Source organism: Arachis hypogaea, chromosome 4, assembly GCF_003086295.3.
Source record: "Arachis hypogaea cultivar Tifrunner chromosome 4, arahy.Tifrunner.gnm2.J5K5, whole genome shotgun sequence".
Lineage (NCBI taxonomy): Eukaryota > Viridiplantae > Streptophyta > Magnoliopsida > Fabales > Fabaceae > Arachis > Arachis hypogaea.
This window is the reverse complement of record NC_092039.1, coordinates 16,656,503-16,680,930: the sequence shown is the minus strand read 5'-3', so window position 1 is coordinate 16,680,930 and position 24,428 is coordinate 16,656,503. Positions and strand designations below refer to the sequence as shown.

General features: G+C 34.6%; 3 protein-coding genes across 6 annotated transcripts; all 3 read left to right on the top strand.

The window, feature by feature from the left end:
* Positions 1-2,964: 2,964 nt before the first annotated feature.
* On the top strand, positions 2,965-15,083 carry LOC112796398 (phospholipase D zeta 1). 2 transcript variants are annotated; one of them, XM_025838830.3, is made up of 20 exons: positions 2,965-3,938; positions 4,661-4,762; positions 4,892-5,007; positions 5,112-5,253; positions 6,258-6,428; positions 7,392-7,565; positions 8,230-8,472; positions 8,606-8,722; positions 9,152-9,291; positions 9,419-9,568; positions 10,169-10,325; positions 10,413-10,931; positions 11,375-11,485; positions 12,448-12,594; positions 12,676-12,873; positions 12,958-13,059; positions 13,718-13,849; positions 14,055-14,120; positions 14,359-14,420; positions 14,511-15,083. In XM_025838830.3, exons 1-20 carry the CDS (start codon positions 3,684-3,686, stop codon positions 14,758-14,760), a joined length of 3,354 nt encoding a protein of 1,117 aa, XP_025694615.1. In that variant the 5' UTR covers positions 2,965-3,683; the 3' UTR covers positions 14,761-15,083. The 2 variants fall into 2 exon arrangements, with proteins under 2 accessions (XP_025694615.1, XP_025694616.1); XM_025838831.3 differs by having other exon boundaries at positions 3,916-3,938; positions 4,917-5,007.
* Positions 15,084-17,079: 1,996 nt separating this feature from the next.
* LOC112796396 (probable protein phosphatase 2C 34) lies at positions 17,080-20,138 on the top strand. 3 transcript variants are annotated; one of them, XM_072235178.1, is made up of 6 exons: positions 17,080-17,205; positions 17,678-17,946; positions 18,425-18,736; positions 19,164-19,281; positions 19,361-19,584; positions 19,814-20,138. In XM_072235178.1, exons 1-6 carry the CDS (start codon positions 17,196-17,198, stop codon positions 20,018-20,020), a joined length of 1,140 nt encoding a protein of 379 aa, XP_072091279.1. In that variant the 5' UTR covers positions 17,080-17,195; the 3' UTR covers positions 20,021-20,138. The 3 variants fall into 3 exon arrangements, with proteins under 3 accessions (XP_072091279.1, XP_029153935.1, XP_072091280.1); XM_029298102.2 differs by having other exon boundaries at positions 17,102-17,295; XM_072235179.1 differs by lacking the exon at positions 17,080-17,205 and adding an exon at positions 17,225-17,427.
* Positions 20,139-20,302: 164 nt separating this feature from the next.
* Positions 20,303-22,945, top strand: LOC112796397 (uncharacterized). Its single transcript, XM_025838829.3, has 8 exons — positions 20,303-20,797; positions 20,866-20,996; positions 21,197-21,274; positions 21,396-21,440; positions 21,548-21,592; positions 21,678-21,729; positions 21,918-22,014; positions 22,555-22,945. Exons 1-8 carry the CDS (start codon positions 20,491-20,493, stop codon positions 22,718-22,720), a joined length of 921 nt encoding a protein of 306 aa, XP_025694614.1. The 5' UTR covers positions 20,303-20,490; the 3' UTR covers positions 22,721-22,945.
* Positions 22,946-24,428: the final 1,483 nt, after the last annotated feature.

The following is a 24,428-nucleotide window of genomic DNA, read 5'->3' as shown; positions in this document are numbered from 1 at the left end:
CATCGGCTCATCTTAGATGAGAAGGAAGAGTGAGTCTCAATAATATTTATTTTCAAGAGTATAGATGCATGTTTTATTATATCTAGTTCATTATATACTCATCTCTTTATCCATACATTACCATTATATAAAGTGTAAATAAACAAATAATATCGAAATAGAAATTTTATGATACCGAGTCACACAGACTTTTCATTTCTCAATATACCTCAAAATATATGTTTATTATAAAGTATAAACACATTAGGGCATACGCTCATAAATACTTGTATCAAATAACAAAATAAATATTAAATAATCAATATATACAATACTTAACTTCTATTTATTTTTATAAATCATATATTTTAATTTTTCTTTATAATAACGGTTTATTTTTCTACGTACGTAGAACATATATATTTAGCAGCAAAATATATATAAGATGTACATACATGTAGCAACACCCATAGAGCTTTGACAAAGAAAAGAAAAAGGAAAATAAAAAAATATAGCTAGTTTTTTTTATCTGTCCAATTATAGATGCAACAGAATTAACTACTCTAGTGGATATTAACTCTTAGAATCCCCTCAAACTCAGATAATGAAACATATCCATGGTAGAATGCCTCACATAATCTCACTTCAAATCTGTAATCATCAAGGTTGCGAGAACCGGACCGGTCAATGAACCGGTGAAGTTACTGGTTCAATGATTTAATGGTTCGACCGGAGTTTAACCGATGTTCAACCGGTTTAATTAAATATTAAATAAAATTATTAAAAAACCTAAAAATAATTTTAAATATATTAATTTAATAAAAAATCGTTAAAAAACCGTTAAAAAATCGGCCGGTTTGACCGGTTTACCGGTTAACCGGCCAGTTCGACCGGTTTTTTACCGGTTTTTTACTGGCCGGTTTTTGAGCTTATCCAGACCGGTTAATTGACCGGTTCCCGGTTTTTCCGGTTGAACCGGCCGGTCCGGTCCGGTTTTCAGAACCATGGTAATCATTTTTTTTTTCTTGGACTGAAAATCCATAACCTTCTTATTTGTCAAGGTCGTAACTTGAAGTTTTTATGGGCGTATTGGTTTCCCAAGGTATCAGGTTATGTATTGGTTTCCCTAATTATCATGTTTTGTAGCCAAATCAGCCAGCAAAATACATTGCATGTAGGTTTTTGGACTATAAAACAATTACCCTATTTTCCCAAACATTGGGGGAAGTTGTTTTGTGTGGATCAGGAAGAAATTGGTTTGGCCCAATAGTGGTGGGATTAGGATTGTTGCGTGATTAATTATTTCAGACCAGAAATGATGTACTCAATTCTTCATGATCATTGTTGGGCTTTAGCCCCTTATTAAGCAGAGTCTTCAATAAAATCACTGTTGGGCTTTAGTCCCTTATTGAGGAGAGTCTTCAATAAAACAAAATTGCAAATAATTCTTAAATTATTGTTCGAATTCCCTTTTGTACCTACATAAATTCAGTAATTAATAACAAATTTTTAAATAGAATTTCGATTTACAATAAATTAATTTTTAATTTATTGAATTAAAAAATACCGTGGGAATAAAAAGCAAAATTACAAAAAGATTGTATCCCACCAATGACCAAGAAAAGAAAACGAATTGTATCCCATTATCCCACCTGAGTTATTCATAGGAACTCGAAGTTAAGTTCCAAAGTGTTGTGGCCGAGACATGTGTAAAAATGGCAAATGTATTGGGCTATTTGCCTCTTAAATTGCCACACCCAGTTTTATACCCAGCTATAGCTAGGTTGAAGTTGGAAAGAGTCATTTAGGGTGTGCGTGAGTGAGTGAAAATGTGTATGATAAAAAAAAAATAATAAAGTAGTCTTTAAAATTGTTGTATTTATTTAAATAGTTTCTTAAATTTTAATTGTATCAATTATATCTTTAAAATTAACAAAAGTATATTCTATTAATCTCTAACAACGTAATGAGTCATTTGATAAAAAAATTAAAAAAATTTAAAGAATTAACATGATACACTTTTGCTAATCTTAATTGGTATAATTGGGATAACAACTAATTTATGAAAGCACTTAGGAAGTTAAACCCATAGAAATGTGTATAGTCTAAGACCAAAATAAAAAAAAAAAGTTAGGATTATAAAAAATTTTTTAAAATATTTTTCGTGGTTGAGGCAAATCCATTTAATTGTAATACTAATAATACACATATACACTATATACACTACTATTCACGTAAAATGTAACTAGTATAGAGATCTCAATATCATAAGATGTGTGATGTGTGATGTGTCATGTATTAATCACATCACAATAAAGGAGAATTCAGGTTACTCAGTTTTTTATTTTGTTTTACGATGAAATTAAAATAAAAGTGCATGTGAAAAATCAGCCGAAAGCCTATGCTGTTGTTTCGTTTATGTTACTTCAATTATTGGTTATTGGATTAAAATAGATGATCCCAGGCAGTGGTTGCTGACTTGTATTGTAATGGCAAATAATGGCATGTGACGAGTGGCTTATTTATTAGTTTGTTAAAAGAAAAGTCGTTGCTTCTGTGTATAATGTTCCGCCATTCAGTCCATCGAATGCACAAAGCAAACAAAATCACGCAACCTAGAATTAAATTTTATGATTTAGGTTATAAGAAATTCTTATACGCTCTTAAAAGACACCAACTCTTTCTTATTTTTTCACTTCTATTGAACGTATTCTCATTTTATTATGAAAATGAATTAACTGATGATTCATCAACTCGTTAGAAGCTTGTGAATTTGTGATCTAGGTAACTTCATTTTTTTTCTAATTAAAAGATTAAATCACCCATCAGCTTACAAGTTAATACACATACTTTATCAAAATTAGTTTTGGGGGTCAAATCCATTTTAGCCGTTGTCAAAGAGAATGTAAGACAATCTACCAACTACCACAGAGTGTACGCAACGAACCCTTCAAATTTGTGAAACGCTAAAACAATTCAACTTCTAGAATTAAGACTACCAAATTGGCTGCTAGATACGAAATCAAAATCCTTTTTCATTTTCAGGATTTTTTAAAAAATTTTGTAAAAAATATGGAAATAGAAAACATAATTTTATTATTTATGCAGTTTTTTTTTACAAAATTTAAAAAACAGAAAATAATAAAAATAAAAATACAAATTAAATACAAATTTTTTATATTAAAATTAAAAAAAATATTTTTAAAAAAATTAACAATAGCACCATTTCATTTTATTTTTATCTAAAACAAATGAGCTGCTATCATCTTAAAATTATTTTCACCAATTTATAATGTATTTGGCATCTACAAACTGCTAATATTGTAGATTATGATCTCATCTGATTAGCATAGTTAGCGGGTAAATGATCTGGAGTGAAACAATGCTTCAAAAATATAATTTAACTTATAATTAAATTAATAAATTTAATTATTAGTATGGCAAGAAGAATTCTGAAAAGCGTAGTAGAGCCAGTGAAGAAATGAAGTTTTGTGCACTTTTTTGTGACGCTGTTCACAGTTTCAGCCTGCCATAAACTCCCATTCTCACGAAAGCCGAGGCTTCCACTCTTTCTCTCTTTCGATTAGCTTCGGATCCGAAGCAACCAACGACGCCGTTTCGGCTTCTCTTCTTCGTCTTCTTCACAATTCCTATTCCGATCCCTCATCGCTTCTCTCTAATTCGCCGCCGATTATATTTTTCCGATGGCGACTGAGCAGTTAATGTCCGACGGCGGCGCCCACCGTTACTTCCCTATGAAACCGGAGCAGCCGCCGTCTCCTCCGGCGGCGGCGGAAGAGATGTCGTCTGTTCCGTCTTTCCGACATGGAGGCGCCGGCGAGGCTACTCGGATTTTCGACGAACTTCCCAAGGCCACCATCGTCTCCGTCTCTCGCCCTGACGCCAGCGACATAAGCCCTATGCAGCTCTCTTACACCATTCGGTTTCAGTACAAACAGGTACATAGCAATCTCTCTCTCTTCGTGATTCTGCTTATGTTGTTAAATTGCACGCTGAAAATTCGGTTATAGCAAGAGCTGAAGATGATTGTGTGAACTGAAAGCAAGGGACAGGATACGGAATTAATTCGAGTATTTCAATCTAATTGCATTTCTATGCTGGTTATCATATGTGCTTATGAATTAGGAAACTGAACAGAGGTTTTAAATTTAGCAATGGTTTGACTCTTTTGACTTCAGAGTTGACAATGCTTTGCTGCAATTTGTATATTTTGCATTGTTTTGGAATTCATTTGTTTTCTCCAAATAACTGTTACTGTTAGTTATATCTCTGGCCTTTCAGTTTTTGTTTTAGCTGAAAATAGTTTTACACCTTTGGTTTGATGATTGTGTTTTAAAGTTTGTTCGCAGTTGCCAGTACTGCCTTGTCTTTCAGTATAATGTTTGGGGGCCATAGTGTGGGAACCATAGGGAGCCATAACTTGTTTCTTTTTTTTATTAGCTATTTTTAATGCATTTGTTTCTTTATTTTGTATTCCTTAATTATTGCTGAAATAAATGGATAAATAAGGAAATAAGGTAACTTTTGTGTTATTATTTCCCTAGCATTACTCTTTCTTTCATTGTAAAAAGAATCGTGGTGTTTCTGCGTATTATTATTTATTTTATTCGATCTTCCTTCCTAAAGGAGTATACTTATTTAGATCTCATTTTTGTTCCAGTTCAAGTGGGAGCTAGTGAAGAAAGCTTCTCAAGTATTTTATTTGCATTTTGCGTTAAAGAAGCGTGCCTTTTTTGAGGAAATTCATGAGAAGCAAGAACAGGTATTGGATCAGCAATGTTTTCTTAAGATGGATTTTTTTTATTGCTTATAAATAAATGCATTTGCAGAATTTTTTTTTTATGTATGCTATTTGTTTTGATGTAATGTTCACTGAAAAATTATATTAAAGGTTAAAGAATGGCTTCAAAATCTAGGAATAGGAGAGCACACTACTATGGTGCATGATGACGATGAAGCTGATGATGAAACATTTGCTTCACATGCTGATGAATATGCAAAAAACAGGTGAACCCCCACCCCACTGGCATGCAACTTTTGTTGGCGCACTTTTACAATATCAATATGCTAATTTGTCGTCGTAATTTCCTGTAATATGAAATTTGGTCCAGAGATGTTCCATCTAGTGCTGCTCTACCAATTATACGACCAGCCTTAGGTAGGCAGCAGTCTGTGTCAGACAGGGCAAAGAGTGCAATGCAAGGATATCTGAATCACTTTTTGGGAAATATCAGTATTGTTAACTCTCCAGAGGTATGCTTTGCGCATGAGCCTTTAACCACTGATGTTAATCATGTCATAATCTTGTTACACTGTTATCGATTCATTGTTGAGGTTTTAGTGTATATGGCATCTATGGTCGGATGAAAGATATAAATAAATTCCTACAATTGGATTTATTAAAGGAGGGACTATGTGTTGATTTGTTAATTTAAGTATTTAACATATGAAATGAAGTCAGTTAACATCATCCTTGGGTTGATTGTGTCAGTCATAACAACTTACAATGGGGCCTTTATGGTGAAACAAATATAAGTAGAATAATAGATATAGGAGCTATGCAAATTGTTTAAAAAGATAAAATCCAGGAGTTACAAGTGTAAGTATAGTACTGGATACGGGGCCTATATCCTTAAAACATAATAGTCAATATTTAGTCATGCTCTTCTTGCATGCTCCTGTTTCAGTGCTCTGAAATTGGTTGACATCTAACATTCCTAAAGTAGGAAAAAAAAATAAAATAAAAAGGAAAATTAGAACTCTGTTTCTTTGCTACTCTACCACTGTGGAGTCTGTTGATTTTGGATAGTGCACTAGTTTCATTAACAGGTAGCCAGATGCATGATGATGATACTGTTTTTGGTTGACGATCAGATGCACTTGGCCTAAATTGTGGAACCTGTTCCCATGACCTTAGCTTTTCAGCAAAAAATTTGCAGTTTTTTATTGATAAACAGAGATCATATATTTGGCAATTAGGGTTGCTTATGGTGGTTTCCTAATCCCTAGAGTCCATGATTGTGGGAACCTAGTGCATTTGGGTTTTCCATTTCCTCTGCAGGAGTATTGATTATGACGTAGGAACTTATAGGACATATTTTAGTTTCATTTGAATTTTGAAGTCCATGACTATTTTCTTTCTTTCTTTCTTTTTTTAAATAATTATTGGTGCATTCCTCTGCTTTTGATGTCTTGTTGTATTTGCGTGCTAGTTTATGATCACTTGAAAATTGTTAAGAAGCAACTTTGTGTCATAGGTCTGCAAGTTTTTAGAGGTATCGAAGCTATCTTTTTTGCCTGAATATGGACCTAAGCTGAAAGAAGATTATGTAATGGTGAAACATCTGCCCAAAATTCCAAAGGATGATGATTCCAGAAAGTGTTGTACATCTAGCTGTTTTAGTTGTTGTAATGACAACTGGCAAAAGGTGACATTTCTTATTTTGAATTAGGTCAACGTGATTTACTTGTCTTGGTTTCTCTTGATAATATGTAAAATCTAAATGTTTTGCGTGCAACATTTCATCACTTCAAAGGAAGTCAGATTTGAATATACACATAACATATATAACCTATATAGCAGGAGAAGTCAATAATACAGTAGCTGTGATAACTTGCTATGTATATCAAGAATATAAATCTTTAGGTATATTCTGTCCCATTTAAAACTGAATGAGAACTTCTAACTTAACATTATACTTTTTCCCCCAATATATTAGAAGTTTCTCATAAATAAGGGGTGAGCCTCGGCCCAATAACAGAGTCAATACTTTGAGACCTGATGGTCATTGTGTTTCAAATCCTAGAATCTACTTTTTGTTGTAGAGGTAAGGTTGTGTCTATCTACCTTCCTCAGACCTTGGAGCCTCATGCATTGCGCTAACGTTTTCTTTATTATTATTATTATTATTATTATTATTATTATTATTATTATTATTATTATTTTCAGTTTCATTTTGAATTTGGGGCCAATTGGAGATGCAACATTGGTTATTTTGGAAAGTAAAAGCTTAGTTCGATAGGGGAAGTCCACTTTCTTAAGGAGTATAGATTATAGATGGTCGAATCATATTTCCTTATTGTTTGGTTTCTGAGAGAAAAATGTTTTGAGCAGGGAACCCTACCCATTTCTTAGCCAAGACATACCTCAACCCTCAGATGGGGCTGGCAGTATTCCTTACTATATGCTCCCAGCCTCCCATGTCAATCCCGGATCTCGCATCCGAACATCCTCAATGTTGGGATCCTGGGATATGGGATGGCTGGGCTATTCATTGCTTACTCATCTTTGGTTCAAAGCATTATTATTATTATTATTATTATTATTATTATTATTATTATTATTATTAATAATTTGACTTTTGCAATTATCAATTTCTTGTTTTCTACAGGTATGGGCTGTATTGAAACCTGGATTCTTGGCATTGCTGGCAGATCCTTTTGATAAGCAGCCCTTAGACATTATTGTCTTTGATGTGCTGCCTCCATCGGATGGGAATGGGGATGGTCGTCTGTCACTGGCTAGTGAAATAAAGGAACGAAATCCTTTACGCCATTCATTCAAGGTGAGAAGTTCTCCTTTATATCTCTTTTTCCATCAAATTTGTCATCCTCAGATGACAATATTTGCTCATATGACATGGATCTGGCCATAGAAAATGCTACAAATTTTTCAGTGTTTAGATGCGAAAGAGTTATCCAAGGACCAAATTTGTGGAGTAATCTAGCAGGCCATTTATCCAATAAAATTTCATGGATCAAATAGAGTCTATCCTAATATTTTTACTAGTTATTAACTGACTTTCTATGTTGCACCAATATGGATGAGTATTGGATATAGTATGATACAATATGCAAATATGACAATTTTATAGATAAAATTTGGATATGGTTATATATATAATCACAGTTTACATCACAAATAATTATGTATAAAAAATAAAAAATGATAATATAATTAGAGAAAAATAATTGATATGAACAAATTTATCTTCAATATTTCAAAGAATATAACTTCTAACATTTGATATTCAAAAAAGGAAAACTTTAGAGATATATAAAAAATATGAATGCAAAAGAATAGTACAAGTATTGATATGAGATATAGTATTGATACTGATATGTTAACAATTTTGATGTATCTGCACATCAAAGCTGACTTGTTCATGTTATCAGATATCTGGTTGTACAGAGTTACATAGTTTTTGAACACTCGGCTTAATATTGTAGGTGACTTGCGGGATCCGGAGCATTAGAATTAGAGGGAAAAGTAGCAGTAAAGTTAAAGATTGGGTAGCAGCAATTAATGATGCTGGACTTAGGCCTCCTGAAGGCTGGTGTTATCCTCACCGCTATGGGTCATTTGCTCCTCCAAGAGGCTTAATTGAAGATGGTAGTCAAGCCCAATGGTTCGTGGATGGGCAAGCAGCATTTGATGCAATTGCTTCTTCAATTGAGGATGCAAGATCAGAGGTTTGAAAAATGATTCATCATCAGCATTTCATGATATATCTTTTCTCTTTTTCTTTTTCCTATTTTTTTTTTTATCAACATGGAAAAATGATTATCCTCAAATTTCTGTTCAATGATTGAAAAATTCCCAAAGATATTCATCTGTGGATGGTGGGTATGCCCAGAACTGTATCTCAGGCGACCTTTTGACATTCATGCTTCATCAAGACTTGATAATTTGTTGGAAGCAAAGGCTAAGCAAGGGGTTCAGGTAACCTTTAACGGGAACTATTTTCAGTTTCCACAATGCCTTGGCAGATTTACTTAAGAAACCATAGTTCTTAATAACCTTTTTTTATTGAGTTCTTCAAATTGTAAGAGATATTTGGACACATTGCAAGGATTTTTGCATGTTGTTGGGTCTTAGATTTCATTGGCATTCATTTTGATGAAGTGTGTCGATTGGCATGAATGCTTTTATTTGTTACTTGTTAACACAGATTTTAGATTTATATTCTTCTTTACAAAGAGTTAGCTCTTGCTTTTGAAAATCAACAATGTCTATCAATTAATTGTATTAGTTAGTTTATTGTGATTATTCTCAATTGTATTGCATGACACCTAAGATTAAACGTTTTTTAATTGCTTAGGTTTCATAGTAGTGTGAGGATTGCTTGAATGCTTTTATTTGTTAATGCAGATCTACATTCTTCTGTACAAAGAGGTGGCTCTTGCTTTGAAAATCAACAGTGTCTATAGCAAGAGAAAGCTTCTTAGCATTCATGAGAACGTGAGGGTACTACGCTATCCTGATCACTTTTCTTCTGGTGTTTATCTATGGTATGCATCTTCCCAAATACGGCTTTCTTCCTTGTGTTTTATGATTTTTGTTTTCTTCCAAGCAAGTATCAAACCATAAAGCATACTAAGGATTTTATGTTTCCTATGTTCCCATGATTATATTCAGGTCTCACCATGAAAAACTGGTCATTGTCGATAACCATATTTGCTTCATTGGAGGATTGGATTTGTGCTTTGGCCGTTATGACTCATCTGAGCATAAAGTGGGGGATTGCCCTCCTCTAATCTGGCCTGGAAAGGACTTTTATAACCCTAGGTGAGTTTTGTCAATAGAAAATAAAAATTACAAAGGAGCTCTGTAAAAGTCTATTTGACCATGCTATGTAATTGTTAGAAGCTTCATGTTAGTTAAAGCAGAATTACAGAAAATAATTCTGATTTTTGAAGATTGAAATGGTTTCCTGGAGACTGAAGGTTATATTTTTATATTACATTAGAAATTAGAGTAACAATCTGCTGTTAAAGAAGAACTTGGTGACTGATGCTTCTCTTAAGGAGCAAAAGCAGATACCAAAATTGATTTTTTATGACTATAATTATTATGGATTATGGAACTATTATGAAATATAGAACTTAAGATTTTGGATTATTAGTTATGATGCTCAATACATGGTTTCTCTTGATTTTCTCGTCTGGGATGCGACGAGATCCGGGATTGACTACTATGATTCAAACTCATTTGGTTGCTTTATATACGTCACTCCTCTCTATTATAATAGCATAAGAATACAACATAACTAAATTAGTATGTTTCACCATTGATGTGTTAATATATTATTATAACTTTTTATTCATATTTTATGGGCTATCATTTTTTTGTGGGATTGAATTCACAGATTTATTTCAATTTTTCCAGGGAATCTGAACCTAATTCATGGGAAGATACAATGAAAGATGAATTGGATCGTAGAAATTATCCTCGTATGCCTTGGCATGATGTTCATTGCGCCCTTTGGGGACCACCTTGTCGTGATATTGCTCGGCACTTTGTTCAAAGATGGAATTATGCAAAGGTTAGGCTCATCTGAAATCAATTAATTCATCTTGGTCTTACATCTATTATCCTAATTGGAAATCTTGTTTCTTTTTCCCCATATCAGAGGAATAAAGCTCCGTATGAGGAAGCAATACCTTTACTTATGCCTCAGCATCATATGGTTATTCCACATTACTTGGGAAGAAGCACTGAGATGGAGATTGAAAACAATAATGCTGAGAATCATAGAGTCATCAAGAGAGAAGATTCATTTTCTTCATTATCCCAAGAACAAGATGTTCCTCTACTTTTGACTCGTGATGAGTCTGAAGGAGACCCCAAAATGAACGGGTTAAACTCATTCATACATCACGTTGATAAGCCAATAAAGGTCGGTGGTGGTCTTCCTTTCTCTTTTCGGAGGGTGAAAATTGAAGCTGTTGGTCAAGACACCCCAATGAAGGGCTTTGTAGATGATCTTGGATATATGCATTATGATGAGAAAAAGTCTCTGGATAGAGTGCCTCATGTTGAGCAACAAAGTACTGGTCCAGAATGGTGGGAAACACAAGAGCGTGGTGATCAGGGAGATTTTGCAGATGAATCAGGGCAAGTTGGCCCTCGTGTTTCCTGCCGTTGTCAGGTACATTGTACTCGTATTGCTGTCAGAAAGCTACTTAAATATAATAGTGTCGATAACTATCACATTTTGTTTCACCTGTTATGTAAGTCTTTGTGATTAGATTACTATAGGATATGTGTCATTTGATCTATGTAGTCTATCTCATGGAAAAAGCTTGGGGTGGCAGTTGTTGTTGTATATTTTTCAGATGATAATTGACCAAAAGTGTCATTAAAATTTGGAAAATGCTTCATCATGAAAGTTGTTGACTTTGATCCTTTGTTTTCCCCGAAGGACCAAAGCCTCCTGGTAGGTGGGTAATATTTCATATCTTACTGGATGCTCAGCTCTCATGTAGATGAACATATGATCTTTTGCATTCACTTTTTTGCTCCTCTCACTTATTATATTGTTTTATTGACACTAGTAGTTTTTTATGCCAATAAAATTGCTTTTATTGATAGGTTATTAGGAGCGTCAGTCAATGGTCTGCTGGAACAAGCCAAACGGAAGAGAGCATACACAATGCCTATTGCTCTCTTATTGAAAAAGCAGAACACTTCATCTACATTGAGGTATCAAATGCGCTTCTTCTTTTTACCATATCTCCATAGACTGTAATACTCGTTTTTGTTGATGGTTATCAAGATGATGATACAAAAGTAGTCTTGCTTTATCTATTATTGAATTTTTTTTATAAGCTTTGATTATATTGACAATAAGAAAAGAAATGGTTAATAATTACTTGGGTTCCCATACAATTGTTTCATACAGTAACTGAAGTGCAGTTGTTTTAAACATTTGAATTACTATCCTGTTTCTATGTAATATCTAATGTCTCAGGCTCTGGCTCCAATAGCTTTCCACGCTCTTACTCATGCTTAACTTACACGTGGTTTATACCATGTTTGTTACATAGTACAGTTTCAGAAATAGAAGCTTTTTGCACTTCATTGTGTAGGCCAAAATAGAAGCCTTATGCACATGCAAACACATAAATGATGGTTCCTTATTTATACTATTTGGAAAAGAATTTAATTTTGATGCACTGTTTGTTTAAAGAAGTTTTACACATGCATTGAATTATATATCATCATGTCAGCAAAATAACTATTTTTTCACCAAGTTCCGCTTGTATGGTTATCCAAAAAGATGAATGCAATTTGTGTAAAATATATTTTCACCTTCATTGTATCAAAATTAAACTCAAAAAAGGAAAAATGAATTCTGATGCTTGGTTTATATTTCACTTTTCCTTGAAAAACTCAGTTTGAAATTTTTTGTTAAACAGAAACTTTTGCCCCTTTTTTAATCTAAAAATATGTCGGGGAACAGATAAAAAATATTGGGACTTTCTCTTTAGACTTATATTGCAGGTACCCCTTCATGTTTGAAATATCATATAGTTGAACACCTTTGTTAATAACAATACTAATACTCATCAAACTTGTCAATTTAAGCAATATTATGTCTTCCCTCCCCCTCTTTCTTCAACTTTGATGAACAGCTTTGATAATTCTTGGGGAATTTTTTCCAGAATCAATTTTTTATCTCAGGTCTTTCTGGAGATGAAATGATTCGGAACCGTGTTTTGGAAGCTTTGTATCGACGGATTATGCTAGCATACAATGAAAATAAATCCTTTCGGGTTATCATTGTCATACCTCTCCTACCTGGCTTCCAGGTTATAATCATTTTTTTTTTCTATTTCAGCAATGAGAGAATTGTTTCTTTATTATGACTGTTGGACTTCTGTGTTATATAGGGGGGTCTTGATGATAGTGGTGCAGCATCTGTGAGAGCAATAATGCACTGGCAGTATCGAACCATTTGTAGAGGGCAGAATTCTATATTACATAATCTTTATGAACTTCTTGGTTCAAAAATACATGACTACATCTCTTTTTTTGGCTTGAGGTCTTATGGTAGACTTTTTGACGGTGGTCCTGTAGCAACCAGCCAGGTTGGTATTCTTTTGTTTCTATTGTCTTGTACACTAAAGTTGTTCCAGTCAGCAGTCAGCTTAATGATATGAGCATTTTGGCAGGTGTATGTTCACAGTAAAATCATGATTGTTGATGATCGCATAAGTTTGATTGGATCTGCTAATATTAATGATAGGAGCCTGCTTGGATCTAGAGATTCTGAGGTAAATTTTCATGTTTTTTTCGCTTGGGTATTCTATATGATTTTGTGTTGAGGTTAAAATTTACTCCCTGCCTTTCTTTATCCAAAGAAAAGGTTTACTACCACACTCTCACACTTCCTCTCTACCTTAGTCCGTCAACGAAAATCATCTAAAGAAACAAAAGATTTGAATGGATGGAGTAGTAATATATTGCATTTAAATGCCACTCAAATAGTTTAACTACAAAATTTGATGCTTTATAGGGTCGTGTTTAGGTAACAGTCACTTAGGTTACAAAATTTGAAGGGATGAAGTAGTCGTATATTCCATTTGAAAGCAAATCAAATAGGTTAATTACAACAATTTGATCCTACGGTCAATTTGTGTTTAGGTACCATTTATTTAGGACACAAAAACCCAATGAGCTCTAGTAGAGCAACTCTTTAGGAGTGCCCATGCTTCAGAGGTGGGAGGACTGCAAAAATTTCACTTCCCAGTTTGAGTACATAATTAACTTAGTCTTCTTCATATCTAATTGTTGAAAAGATGATTTCGCTTTTGTTGTTGTTCTTATTACCCTGCATACTTTCTATCACCATTGAACATTTTAAGTTATCTATTGATATGCACAACTGTTGCATCACTGGATTTTCCTTTAATTGTTACACGTGGGTTTCAGATTGGAGTAGTTATAGAAGACAGAGAGCTCATTGGTTCTTATATGGATGGAAAGCCTTGGAAAGCAGGAAAGTTCTCCTTGACTCTCCGTTTGTCATTATGGTCTGAGCACTTGGGTCTACCAGCAGGAGAGGTTAGTGTCTTAACATTCTGTGACTACATAAGAGTATGTTTTGGTTGGGGATAAAGATGTCGTGCAAGTTATTATGAATGACATTTACAAATGAAATTTATCCATGTAAACTGCACCACATTTTTACCCCAGACCAAACATGCTCATGTCGTGGTGTCATGGTGTGCCTGATTGTTGAATATCATTTTAATATCATTGTTTACAGGTCAATCAAATAATGGACCCGATTATTGAATCATCTTACAAAGATATTTGGATGGCAGCAGCAAAGGTAAGAAGGAAATATAAAATTTTTATATAAATAGCAGTACTTTGGAATGGTATATATTATTAATTTATTATAAAGATTACTTTTGGATGGATATTTCTTTGTGTAAAATTTATTCATTTAAACATATTTTGTTGTTTTGAGAATATCATTTAGTCTTCCAATGATGTTTTTGATTAATTGGATTAGAAATGATATTTCAATAAGAATACTGATAATTGTTCTTGGATACATTTTACAGACAAATACTGCAATTTACCAGGATGTCTTTTCTTGTGTACCTAATGATCTAATCCACACCAGGTATATTCAGTGATGGTTTTCATCTTTGGGTGAATCTTCTCCTATGTGTTTTGTCCTAACATGAATTTGACACCTTTTTTGTTTGTGCAGACTTGCTTTCAGACAGAGTGTAGCCTTTTGGAAAGAAAGAATTGGTCACACAACCATTGATTTAGGAATAGCGCCGCAAAAATTAGAATCCTATCATGATGGAGATATCAAGAGCACTGATCCATTGGAGAGATTAGCATCAGTGAGGGGTCATCTTGTTTCTTTTCCTTTGGAGTTCATGTGCCAAGAAAGTCTAAGACCTGGTTTCAGTGAAAGCGAATATTACGCCGCTGCTCAAGTTTTCCACTGAGTAACACGTGTTCATATATTAAAACATCGTTGAGTACAGTTTTTTTTTTCATTCGATTTTTATTTTTTTCTCCCCGCAGGATTTGCACTATATTATTTGCAGAATGCCTTTTTTTATTCCAATTCTGCAATGGAAGGGGGAAGATCCAACGATATATTGTAAAGAATGTAAATTGTAACTTCGTTGTAAAGAAATATTATTCAGTTTTATTTTTACAGGAAAGAATATCAGAAAGAAAGAAAAAAACACCTTACTTCAAAATGTATACACAATGTCTCTGGTGTTAATAAAGAACTCTAAAGAAAATCCGTTCTGCGTTTCAATGATTCTCTTATTAGGCTGGCCTCTCCAGTTTTTGATATGATTCTTCCACAATCTTGCTCCTATAATAATGTAAATGTAATATGCGATGCTAAAGCATCGATTATTTTTATTTTACTTATATTGATCATAGTTTATTGTTATCAACAATGGATTCAAATTGTTAATGGTATTCTTGTTAAAACATCCTACTCAAAGCATTTTTGCTTTCTTAATAATACACATCCATTGATAAGTTGGCTCTATTGCTTTAATTCATTCCTGCCCACACATTATCATTTATCAATCCCGTCAAGGTTGGAGCCATTTTTGTCCAAATCTTTTTTGAACTATTCTGAGTAGGAATCTTAACTCTTCCAGAATACACGTGTGACCTGAAGATAAAGGTTCAGTCATTATTATTTATTACACAATAATGATCACATAGCAATCATGCGTGTCAGCCTTCCCCATAAAGCAACCCAAGCCATGAATTCGTTCTTAGTTTGTTAACCTATTCCATTCCATTCTAAGTAATAAAAATATATGATATCATGTGGCCACTTGTTTGACCTTGACATCCTAGGGCCTTCTTTTTTGTTACCCATGGTATTTTACAACTTGATAGGTCAAAAACTAATCCGTCACGGATCGGAGTTTTATTTAAGGTCTACTGCTGGCCAATGGGAGTTACTACATGCACAAGGCGGGTTTCAAAACACAATATTTACTTAAGTGGACGAGTGAGCTGACCATTCGACCAATCCAAGTTGGTTACCTAGGGCCTTCTAAAACCATCTTGCCATGAGATAGCATTGTGTTTGGTACATATCATAAGGGATGTGTTTCATAGAAATATTACGTGGTGTTGTCATCTGATTGAGTCTCCATATTAGAATATTTCATTCTACTTGAAATTGTACTTAATCAAAGATTGAAGATCACTTAATTTAAAGCTAACCACTAAAATACAATCTGATTTCGTTCACAGAATTTTAATTTAGTCATTACTTTTCTGTCAAGTTGCGCGCTATAGCAAAATATATTTGTTAAATACCGACCTCGTACAAAACGGATTTGTAGAAACTATATATATTTATTTCAAGGAGCTGTAATTGTTTATTCTAATGCAACTTTTTATTTATATTATGTTTAAATCACAAGAGTTGGAACTCAAATCACTACGAATATAATAAACCAGAATTACAGGAATTTATCAATGAGGTGACATTACCATTTATCAGTTGACATGTGCATTCTTCTAAATCGCGGTTCTTCTACGCATCAAAACACTATGAATTGCGAATTAAATCATCTTAGATATCATCAACAGAAATGGTGATAATCTGTCATTTGGACAAAGTATGAAGCGGCAATCACGAAAAGTGTTAAAAAGAGGTAGAATAAACAAACAAATTCACAAGAAAATAAATACTAGTAAAGAGATGAGGTGGTGGAAGGGCAGTGTCCGATTGAAAAGAACAAAAACTTGTATTTTGAGTTATGCTAATAATGGACTTAAGTATTTTGTATAAGTATTATATATCGAAGTAATATATAGAAAATATTTATTCTGACATACCATAAATTTGATAAAATATCATATTGTTATCTATTCTTCTATCCGAAATATGATATACAATATAACTATGAAACAAACATGTCTACCACTCGACTAAGTAACGTTGGTTTATACAAATTAAGTTGCGGCAATATTTTTTTTGGTCTCCCACAGTATCCCCCAACCCGACAGGCCAAGAACTAATCCGCCACGGTATTGAGTTCCATTTAAGGGTTTGCCGCTGGCCAATGGGTTGCTGCATGCATAAGGCGGGATTTGAATCCCCGACACTTGCTTAAGAGGACTAGTGAGCTAACCACTAGACCAACCCAACTTAGTTAGTTGCGGCAATATTTAATTACTACTTTGGACCCTTAAAGTTGTTAACCTTATGTTAACCATGACGTTTGATCATCTTTAGTTTGCCCAAAAAGCCCATGTGTTGTGTACTTTATGATGGCCAAAGCAAATTAAATGGTTGCTATGGTAATAAGACGAGCCTTACATTCACATTGTAAGTTACAAGAAATAAAGTCACGTCCGTACACCTACTTGTGCTTGCAATTTGGCTTTAATGGGGTGTTGTAAGTAACACATAACTTCACAGAACCATCTCTTAGTTCCTCAAGTTCTGGCATGTGCTAGGAATTGCTTGTGGCCAATTCCAATCTCAGGCATATATATAATATAACATACCCTTTTTGTTTACTACTTTTGAATGATCAAATTTCATGTCAATTCTTTTTTCATCTTAATTATTACTTCGGGTTGAGTTAGGAAGCTATAGCAAATATCATATTCTCAAGGTTCTTTTCTTTTCTAAATGATATGTAACATGCTTATTTTCCTTTATTACACTTGTCATGTCACATATTTATCATGTTCATCTCTTGAATAACAAGTAAACAATTTATATACTCGCTCATCATTCTTATCTTTGTGTAGTAGATGGTTGTTTTTTGAAGCTTCAACTAACTTCTTTTCAATCTTTGCATTTCTAGCTACAACAAGATATATAGAAACATTAATAAGGATCAAATATTTTTGTTTTGGCAGTGTGTTGCAACTTTGATTGGAATGTAGCAGCAGCCATGGTTCTTTTTCCATCTCTTCTCAATGGATTTGCAAGAAAGAAAAGTTGTCCAAACGATGATGACAATGATGAAAGGAAAGCCGTGAAAGCACTCGCGAAGGAAGCAAGGAAGAATGGCTTGTTATTGAGTTCATCAGGAACTGTTAAGTCTTCCAAGGCCAACAACTTTGCCTCAGTTTTCACAAAGAAGGGCCAGAAAGGAGTCAATCAAGATCGCCTCATTGTTTGGGAGGTATGAAAACATTCTTAAAGTTGAAATTTTGCCTTTACAAGCATAAATTGGACATAAACTTTTAAGAGGGTGTTTGTGACTTTTGATTTTGGAGGTGAAGTAGGGAAAGGAACGCTTTTTATGTGTAAATTGTAGTCTTGTGACTCTTTGTTCATAACAAGAAAAATAGGATTAGGATTAGGATTAGGATCACATAGCCTTTGTGTAAGGATCGAGATATGAGGTTGTTGCGATTCTCCTTGCTATAGACCGACAATTCCCCAAGAAAATATTTCTGTAAAGACTTCAACGCTCAAGTTAAGAAGTGCTCGAGGTATTAGGATCAGGAGTTATGTGGTGATCAATTCTGTCTTGGATCTCATAGTCCATGTCCTTAAGAGTTAACACAATTCCAACTTGCAAACGCACCCTAAAGAATTTGATTAGCATGGAACATGACATAATGTTTCTAAATTTAATAATTTGTTCCTGTTGCTAGGAATTTGGTTGGCAAGAAGACATGATATTGTGTGGAGTTTTTGATGGACATGGCCCTTGGGGACACTATGTGTCCAAAAGTGTCATGAAACTTGTCCCTGCCTCTTTGCTATGCAATTTGAAGGAAAATCTTGCTGCAACATCTCTTGACCTGAATTACAAGATGGAAGCAGATAGGAGGAACCACCATGAATTTGACATATGGAAGCAGGCATGCATAAAGACTTGTGCTGCTGTTGATCATCATCTAAAGCAGAATACTGGGATTGATTCCTTTCAAAGTGGTACTACAGCTTTGACAGTTATCAAACAGGTTTACCTATCTTCAATTTACTTTCATTTTTTTCATATTTATAAAACTAAAATGATCAATTTTACCTTATAGATAGGTTAATTTCTGTTTTCTACTAAAAATACATTGATTGGTTACATAGTCTAAAATGTGTACACCATGCCCTAAAAACTTTGTACTCTGTATATCATCTCTACATTTTATTTCTTTTATAAGTTATTACTTTTTACATTTTCCAAAACATTTTAATGGTATAAAATTCTTGTGGAGAAAGAATTTGAGTTCCATTGGAACATATAAAAATTCTCCTTTACCTATACACATCATAACAGACCCATCTATATTGATAGTTTAATATTAATGAACATTTGAAAATATATAAATCTTGACAACATAATATATCTATGTCATGTCAATGTGCCTGAAGTTTGTGTGACTAATGTTTCAGGGTGAAGATCTGATTATATCAAACTTAGGAGATTCAAGGGCAGTATTGGCAACAACTTTAGATGGTGGCACACTAAGTGCCCTTCAGCTTACAACTGACATGAAGCCAAATTTACCTAGTATGCTACATTCTACACTATCATACATAATAACATAATAACAAGTGCTTATTATTATTTGGTTGTTTGGTAAATTCAGAGGAGGCAGAGAGGATAATGGAATCAAGAGGGAGGGTGTTTTGTCTAGAAGATGAGCCAGGAGTGTATAGGGTGTGGATGCCAAATGGTAAAACACCAGGACTTGCAATATCAAGAGCATTGGGTGATTATTGTGTCAAGGATTTTGGACTAATCTCTGTGCCTGAAGTCACTCAAAGGAAGCTAAACTCTAGAGATCAATTTCTCATCTTGGCTAGTGATGGGGTATGCATGCTTGCTTTAATAATTATGCACCTTATTCTATGTCTCTCATCAATCATACAATGCCTTTCTTTTTTAATATATGTCAATATTTTAGTTATTATATTTACATAAAAACATTTTTACATGGAAAAATACTTGATACTACATATACATGTACACATGTCATATCAACTCCCGGAATTTATACGAAGTGTGTAAGCTGATTAATTGTTTCTGCATAAAATTAAAGGTATGGGATGTAATTTCGAACCAAGAAGCAGTGAAAATCGTTGGTTCAAGTGAAGAGAAAGGAAAAGCTGCCGAGAGATTGGTGAAATGCGCTAAGCATGAATGGAAGAGGAAGCGAAGAGGCATTGCCATTGATGACATCTCAGCTATCTGCCTCTTCTTTCAGCCCCATAATAACTTTCTCACATCACCATCATATAATGTATAGCCATGTTAGCACACACTTTTAATAATGTCTCAATTTTGAACTGTGTTCTTCTATGTATCATGCTGTCATAGTGTAATATGAAGCTATTTGTCTCCAATAAAATCACAAGCTTCTCTTATGTTTTTGCCCGAATATATTTTTAGGCCAATTTCATAGTTGCCTAATTTACTTTTGGTGGTAAGTTTTAATTTTTTAAAAATAATTTATTTTTATATCTTTTAAATTAAATATTAATTTTTAACTTTTTTTAATAAATAGGTATCACTTTTTAGCTACCATACCATTCACGTTATTTTTATAATACTTTTCCTGACCAATACAAATCATCTGATACTGAATTGACCAAAAACACCCTAATAATATCGCGAAATGACCAATCCATCCACGAGGTATGTGGCATTGCTGCTATAGGCTTTTGACTTTTGTGTTCACTGTGAAATCGTGAACTACAAGCAGCTTTCTCTGCTGCTATGAACGCCACCACCCTGCCACTACCACTCCCACTCCCTCCGCTACTCACCTCACGCGCGTTTAACCAACGCGCAACCCTCTCCTTCTCCCTCTCACACTTCTCAACTCTTCTTTCTCTTCCAAACTGCAAACCATTTCTCGGCCAACTCCCTCCTTCCGCCGCCATGTCCACCGCCGCCCTCCGTTCACACTCTCCGGCAAGCCAACAACATCCTCTCACCGAACTCAACGACGAGTCGGACTTCGAGTCTCTCGTCTCTCCAGACGGTTACATATCGATCTGCGGATTCGGTTCTCTCCTCTCTGGTACGTCCAATCATCATAACCGTTTGTTGCCTTAACCGTTTTCGTAACCGCTGTATTATGAAATGTAGAGAGAAGCGCAAGAAGCACTTTCCCTGATCTGCTCAACTTCCGAGTGGCGAGGCTGAACGGATTCCGTCGCGTGTTCGCTCACGTTGCTCCGGTTTTCTTCGAGCGCGGAATCGCCAAACCAGAAACCATGGTTACTTCTCATCCCTTCTTAACTCGCCTCTTTGTTTTTCCTGAAAATTTAGAACGAAGGAAAAATGTTTGGTTTCTTTTTATACTCAAAATGAAAATGCATTATTACTATGTTTCCATTTGAACGTACATGAAAATTGGTTGCTGCGGTTTGCGTTTGGACTGAATTTGTATTTTCTGTGTTGATGAAAACTTTATTAGGAGATTTCGAGCTTGAGTGTGGAGCCATGTGAAGGAGAAACACTTATTGTGACTGTTTTTGAGATCAGAAAATCCGAGGTATGGTGCTGTGTTAAATTTTTTGTTCTTTAATCATTGAATGCTTTGTTTTCGTTTTGTTTTGTGTTTGTGCTGTTAACTGAGCAAATGGAGCTAACATTTTATAGGGATGAATTGCCAGATTCCGGATTTTATCAAGAGGGAGGTTGAGTTTCGGTTTCTCGCTGTAAGATTCTGAGCATTGTTGCTATTGATGTCTTGATTGTTCTTGACAATTGGTACTATTTTTCTGTGTAATGTGTCTTGTGATGTTCCTATACTTTGCGTCTTTAGGTTCTTCCAGAAATACTTGATGGCAAACCTTTTGATTTTCCAGCGGTATGTGGCTAAGCATAGAAATGACATTTTGTTGGTTATTTACATTTCAAAGATGATTGTATGATATGCATCGAATTTTTCTCAGGTCCTTTGTACCCGTTACAGCGACGAGGAGTTTCTTAACATTAGATGTAAAGGTGATTCCCTAATTCTCAATAACATTTTCCTTATTGAGGAATTTTGAAACTCTGGAAGGCTGGGTTTTGCTGCTGTTCGATGAATTTGTATGTTAAATCAATTTTTATAGCATACATGAAATGATCTTCTGTATGCTTTCTTTGGTTTCTTTTTCTTCAGTTGTGTATGCTTACGCTGATTCTCGCAGGAAGTAAGGAAGTATACTTTCAGCAATATGGACGATGGAATATCGATAAAATTTGGAGAGATGATGTCTTCCCTTGCCGTGTTTATCTTAGGCACTGGTATGCACTTCTTGGTCCAACTTTATTATTTATAACTCTTTGAAATTAAAGAGGAGATAATGTAAAATCAGCAGCACATGTCTGGGTTTCTGGTGCTATTGTCTTCTGGTCAAATCATCCTTGTTGAGAGAAGCACTGATGTATCCAATTCAAATTTATTTTTAGGTGAAAATTCCATGAAATGGATTGCTTCATAACAGAAACTTCAAATTCTCTTTCTAATTTGTAGTTTCCTTTTGATTTTGAGTGACCGTTTGATGCATCCCTCTTAAATAGTCGTATACCTTTTCAACTTGTTTTCGAGCTAGGAAAGCATTGCTTCTAGAATCTAGAAAATGAAATTACTACAATTGTTTGGTTACTCTCCCAAGACAATGAGATAAGAACATTAGGACAAAAATGCATTTGTAGACACATCTCTACCATTCCATTTGTCTTTGTCCATTCAGTCCCATAACACTATCAAAACTCTGTTCATTTAAACCCATTCTACTACTACATTCCCCATATTCAAACGGTAATTATGAAATGTTTCTGCAGTGTACTGGCAGCAAAGAATCTTGGTGATACTGCATACGACAACTTTTTAGATCACACTTATCTTGCTGACCGTAAAACAACCATTCGTGAGTATTTGGCAACAACAGGATCTGGCATTATGGAAGAGGAGCCCCCAGAACCCCTCAAGTACCGCTATGGTGGTTGATAATATCCATTTTTACTGCTTAGATATCTCAACCTTAAGGGATGGAAGAAAGATGGACCAAACAATATGATACTTCTATAGAAAAGCATCACATTATTCAATAAGTCCAATTTTCTTAAGCTTGGAATAGAAAAGCTGAAAGCACTGTATTATAAATGATAATTCACCGCAGCATGTATGGGAAAATTAACATCATTTGGAGAAATCTATGTTTCCTGTGTACTACCGTCTCTCTTCCCTTTTTTATTTAGGACTTTTCACTTAATTTAACATACTATTTTATTTATGTAAATTTTGTTTGTTTGTTTGAGTGTGACGACATAAATTGCAACAACCCAATTAGATTATTAAAAGAGTATATATTCATTTTGGTCTTCAAATAATTTCAAACCAGATACTTTAGTCCCCAATTAAAATTAATTATTCGATTGGTCCTGACAATTAATTCTGTTAGTCACTTAGGTCCTTTACTCCGTCAACTCTAACGAAGGACAAAATAGTGCCTAATAACTCTAACAGGGGATAAAATAGTCCCTGATCTCCTCTGTTAAAAAACGACACTATTCTCTCTCAATTTCTATCATATCTCGCATAACACTAACAGTCTAATACTGTAACTTTGACCTACACAATGCACACTCTACAACTTCAATGTTCACAAGAAAAAAAATCCTCAACTTGTTCTCAACCAATTCATACTCAGGAAACTAATGACTGTCTCTCAACCACTTGTCGTCTTCGATGGATCCCATGAATCTAGACAGCAAGTCTGATTTGTCAAGACTCATCATCATCGTTGCCATCTCCCTCCACCTCTACCCTATCATCTCCATGACTACATTGTCCACCACTTTGATCGCTTCCTTCAGCTTCTTCTCCGAACCAATGTTAGTAATCGCTTCAGTTTCCATATGAGAGGCAATGGCGACATTACTCGTTGTACTGATAGCTTGGATGCGAGGTCGAAGCTGTCTGCCAACTTGGACTCTGGGAAAGAAGGAATAAAGCACTTCGTGTCTATTTCAAATGAGAATTTGCATATGATGTCGAAGGATAATCTTCTCGTGATGTCTTAATGTCCAACAATCTATATTGCTTGCCGAAGAGTGGAGAAAAGCGTGCCCTTAGGGTAGTTGTGGAACTTGGTCTTGAGGATGTCGTGGATGTTGTCGGGCTTGGAGGTGATGTTATCGAGGACGTGGAAGTGGATGCTTCTGGTGGGTGAAGTGCAGAGGAGGTGGATGTACCAGTCACAGAGATTTAGGAAGTGTGTGGTCCATGACATGTTGAGGTAGATGTGACACGTGTGGCAATTACACCATCACTTAATCTTAGAGTTAAAGAGGAGGAAGAAAAAGATGAAAAAGAAGACTGTGAAGGTGAAGAAGGAGAGTATGAATGTTAGGGTTATGCGAGATATGATAAAAATTGAAGAAGAGCAGTGTTGTTTTCGAATAAAAGGGTTAAGGATCATTTTGTCCCTTATTAGAGTTGTCAGGGATCATTTTGTCCCCTGTTAGAGCTGTCAGGGACCATTTTGTCTTCCCTTAGAGTTAACGAAGCCAATGACCTAAGTGACTCACGGAATTAATTGTTAGGGACCAATTGAGTAATTAATTTTAGTTGGGAACTAAAATGTTTGGTCCAAAATTCTGAGGACCAAAATAGATATATACTCTTATTAAAATTTCCCAAATCTATAGCCTCT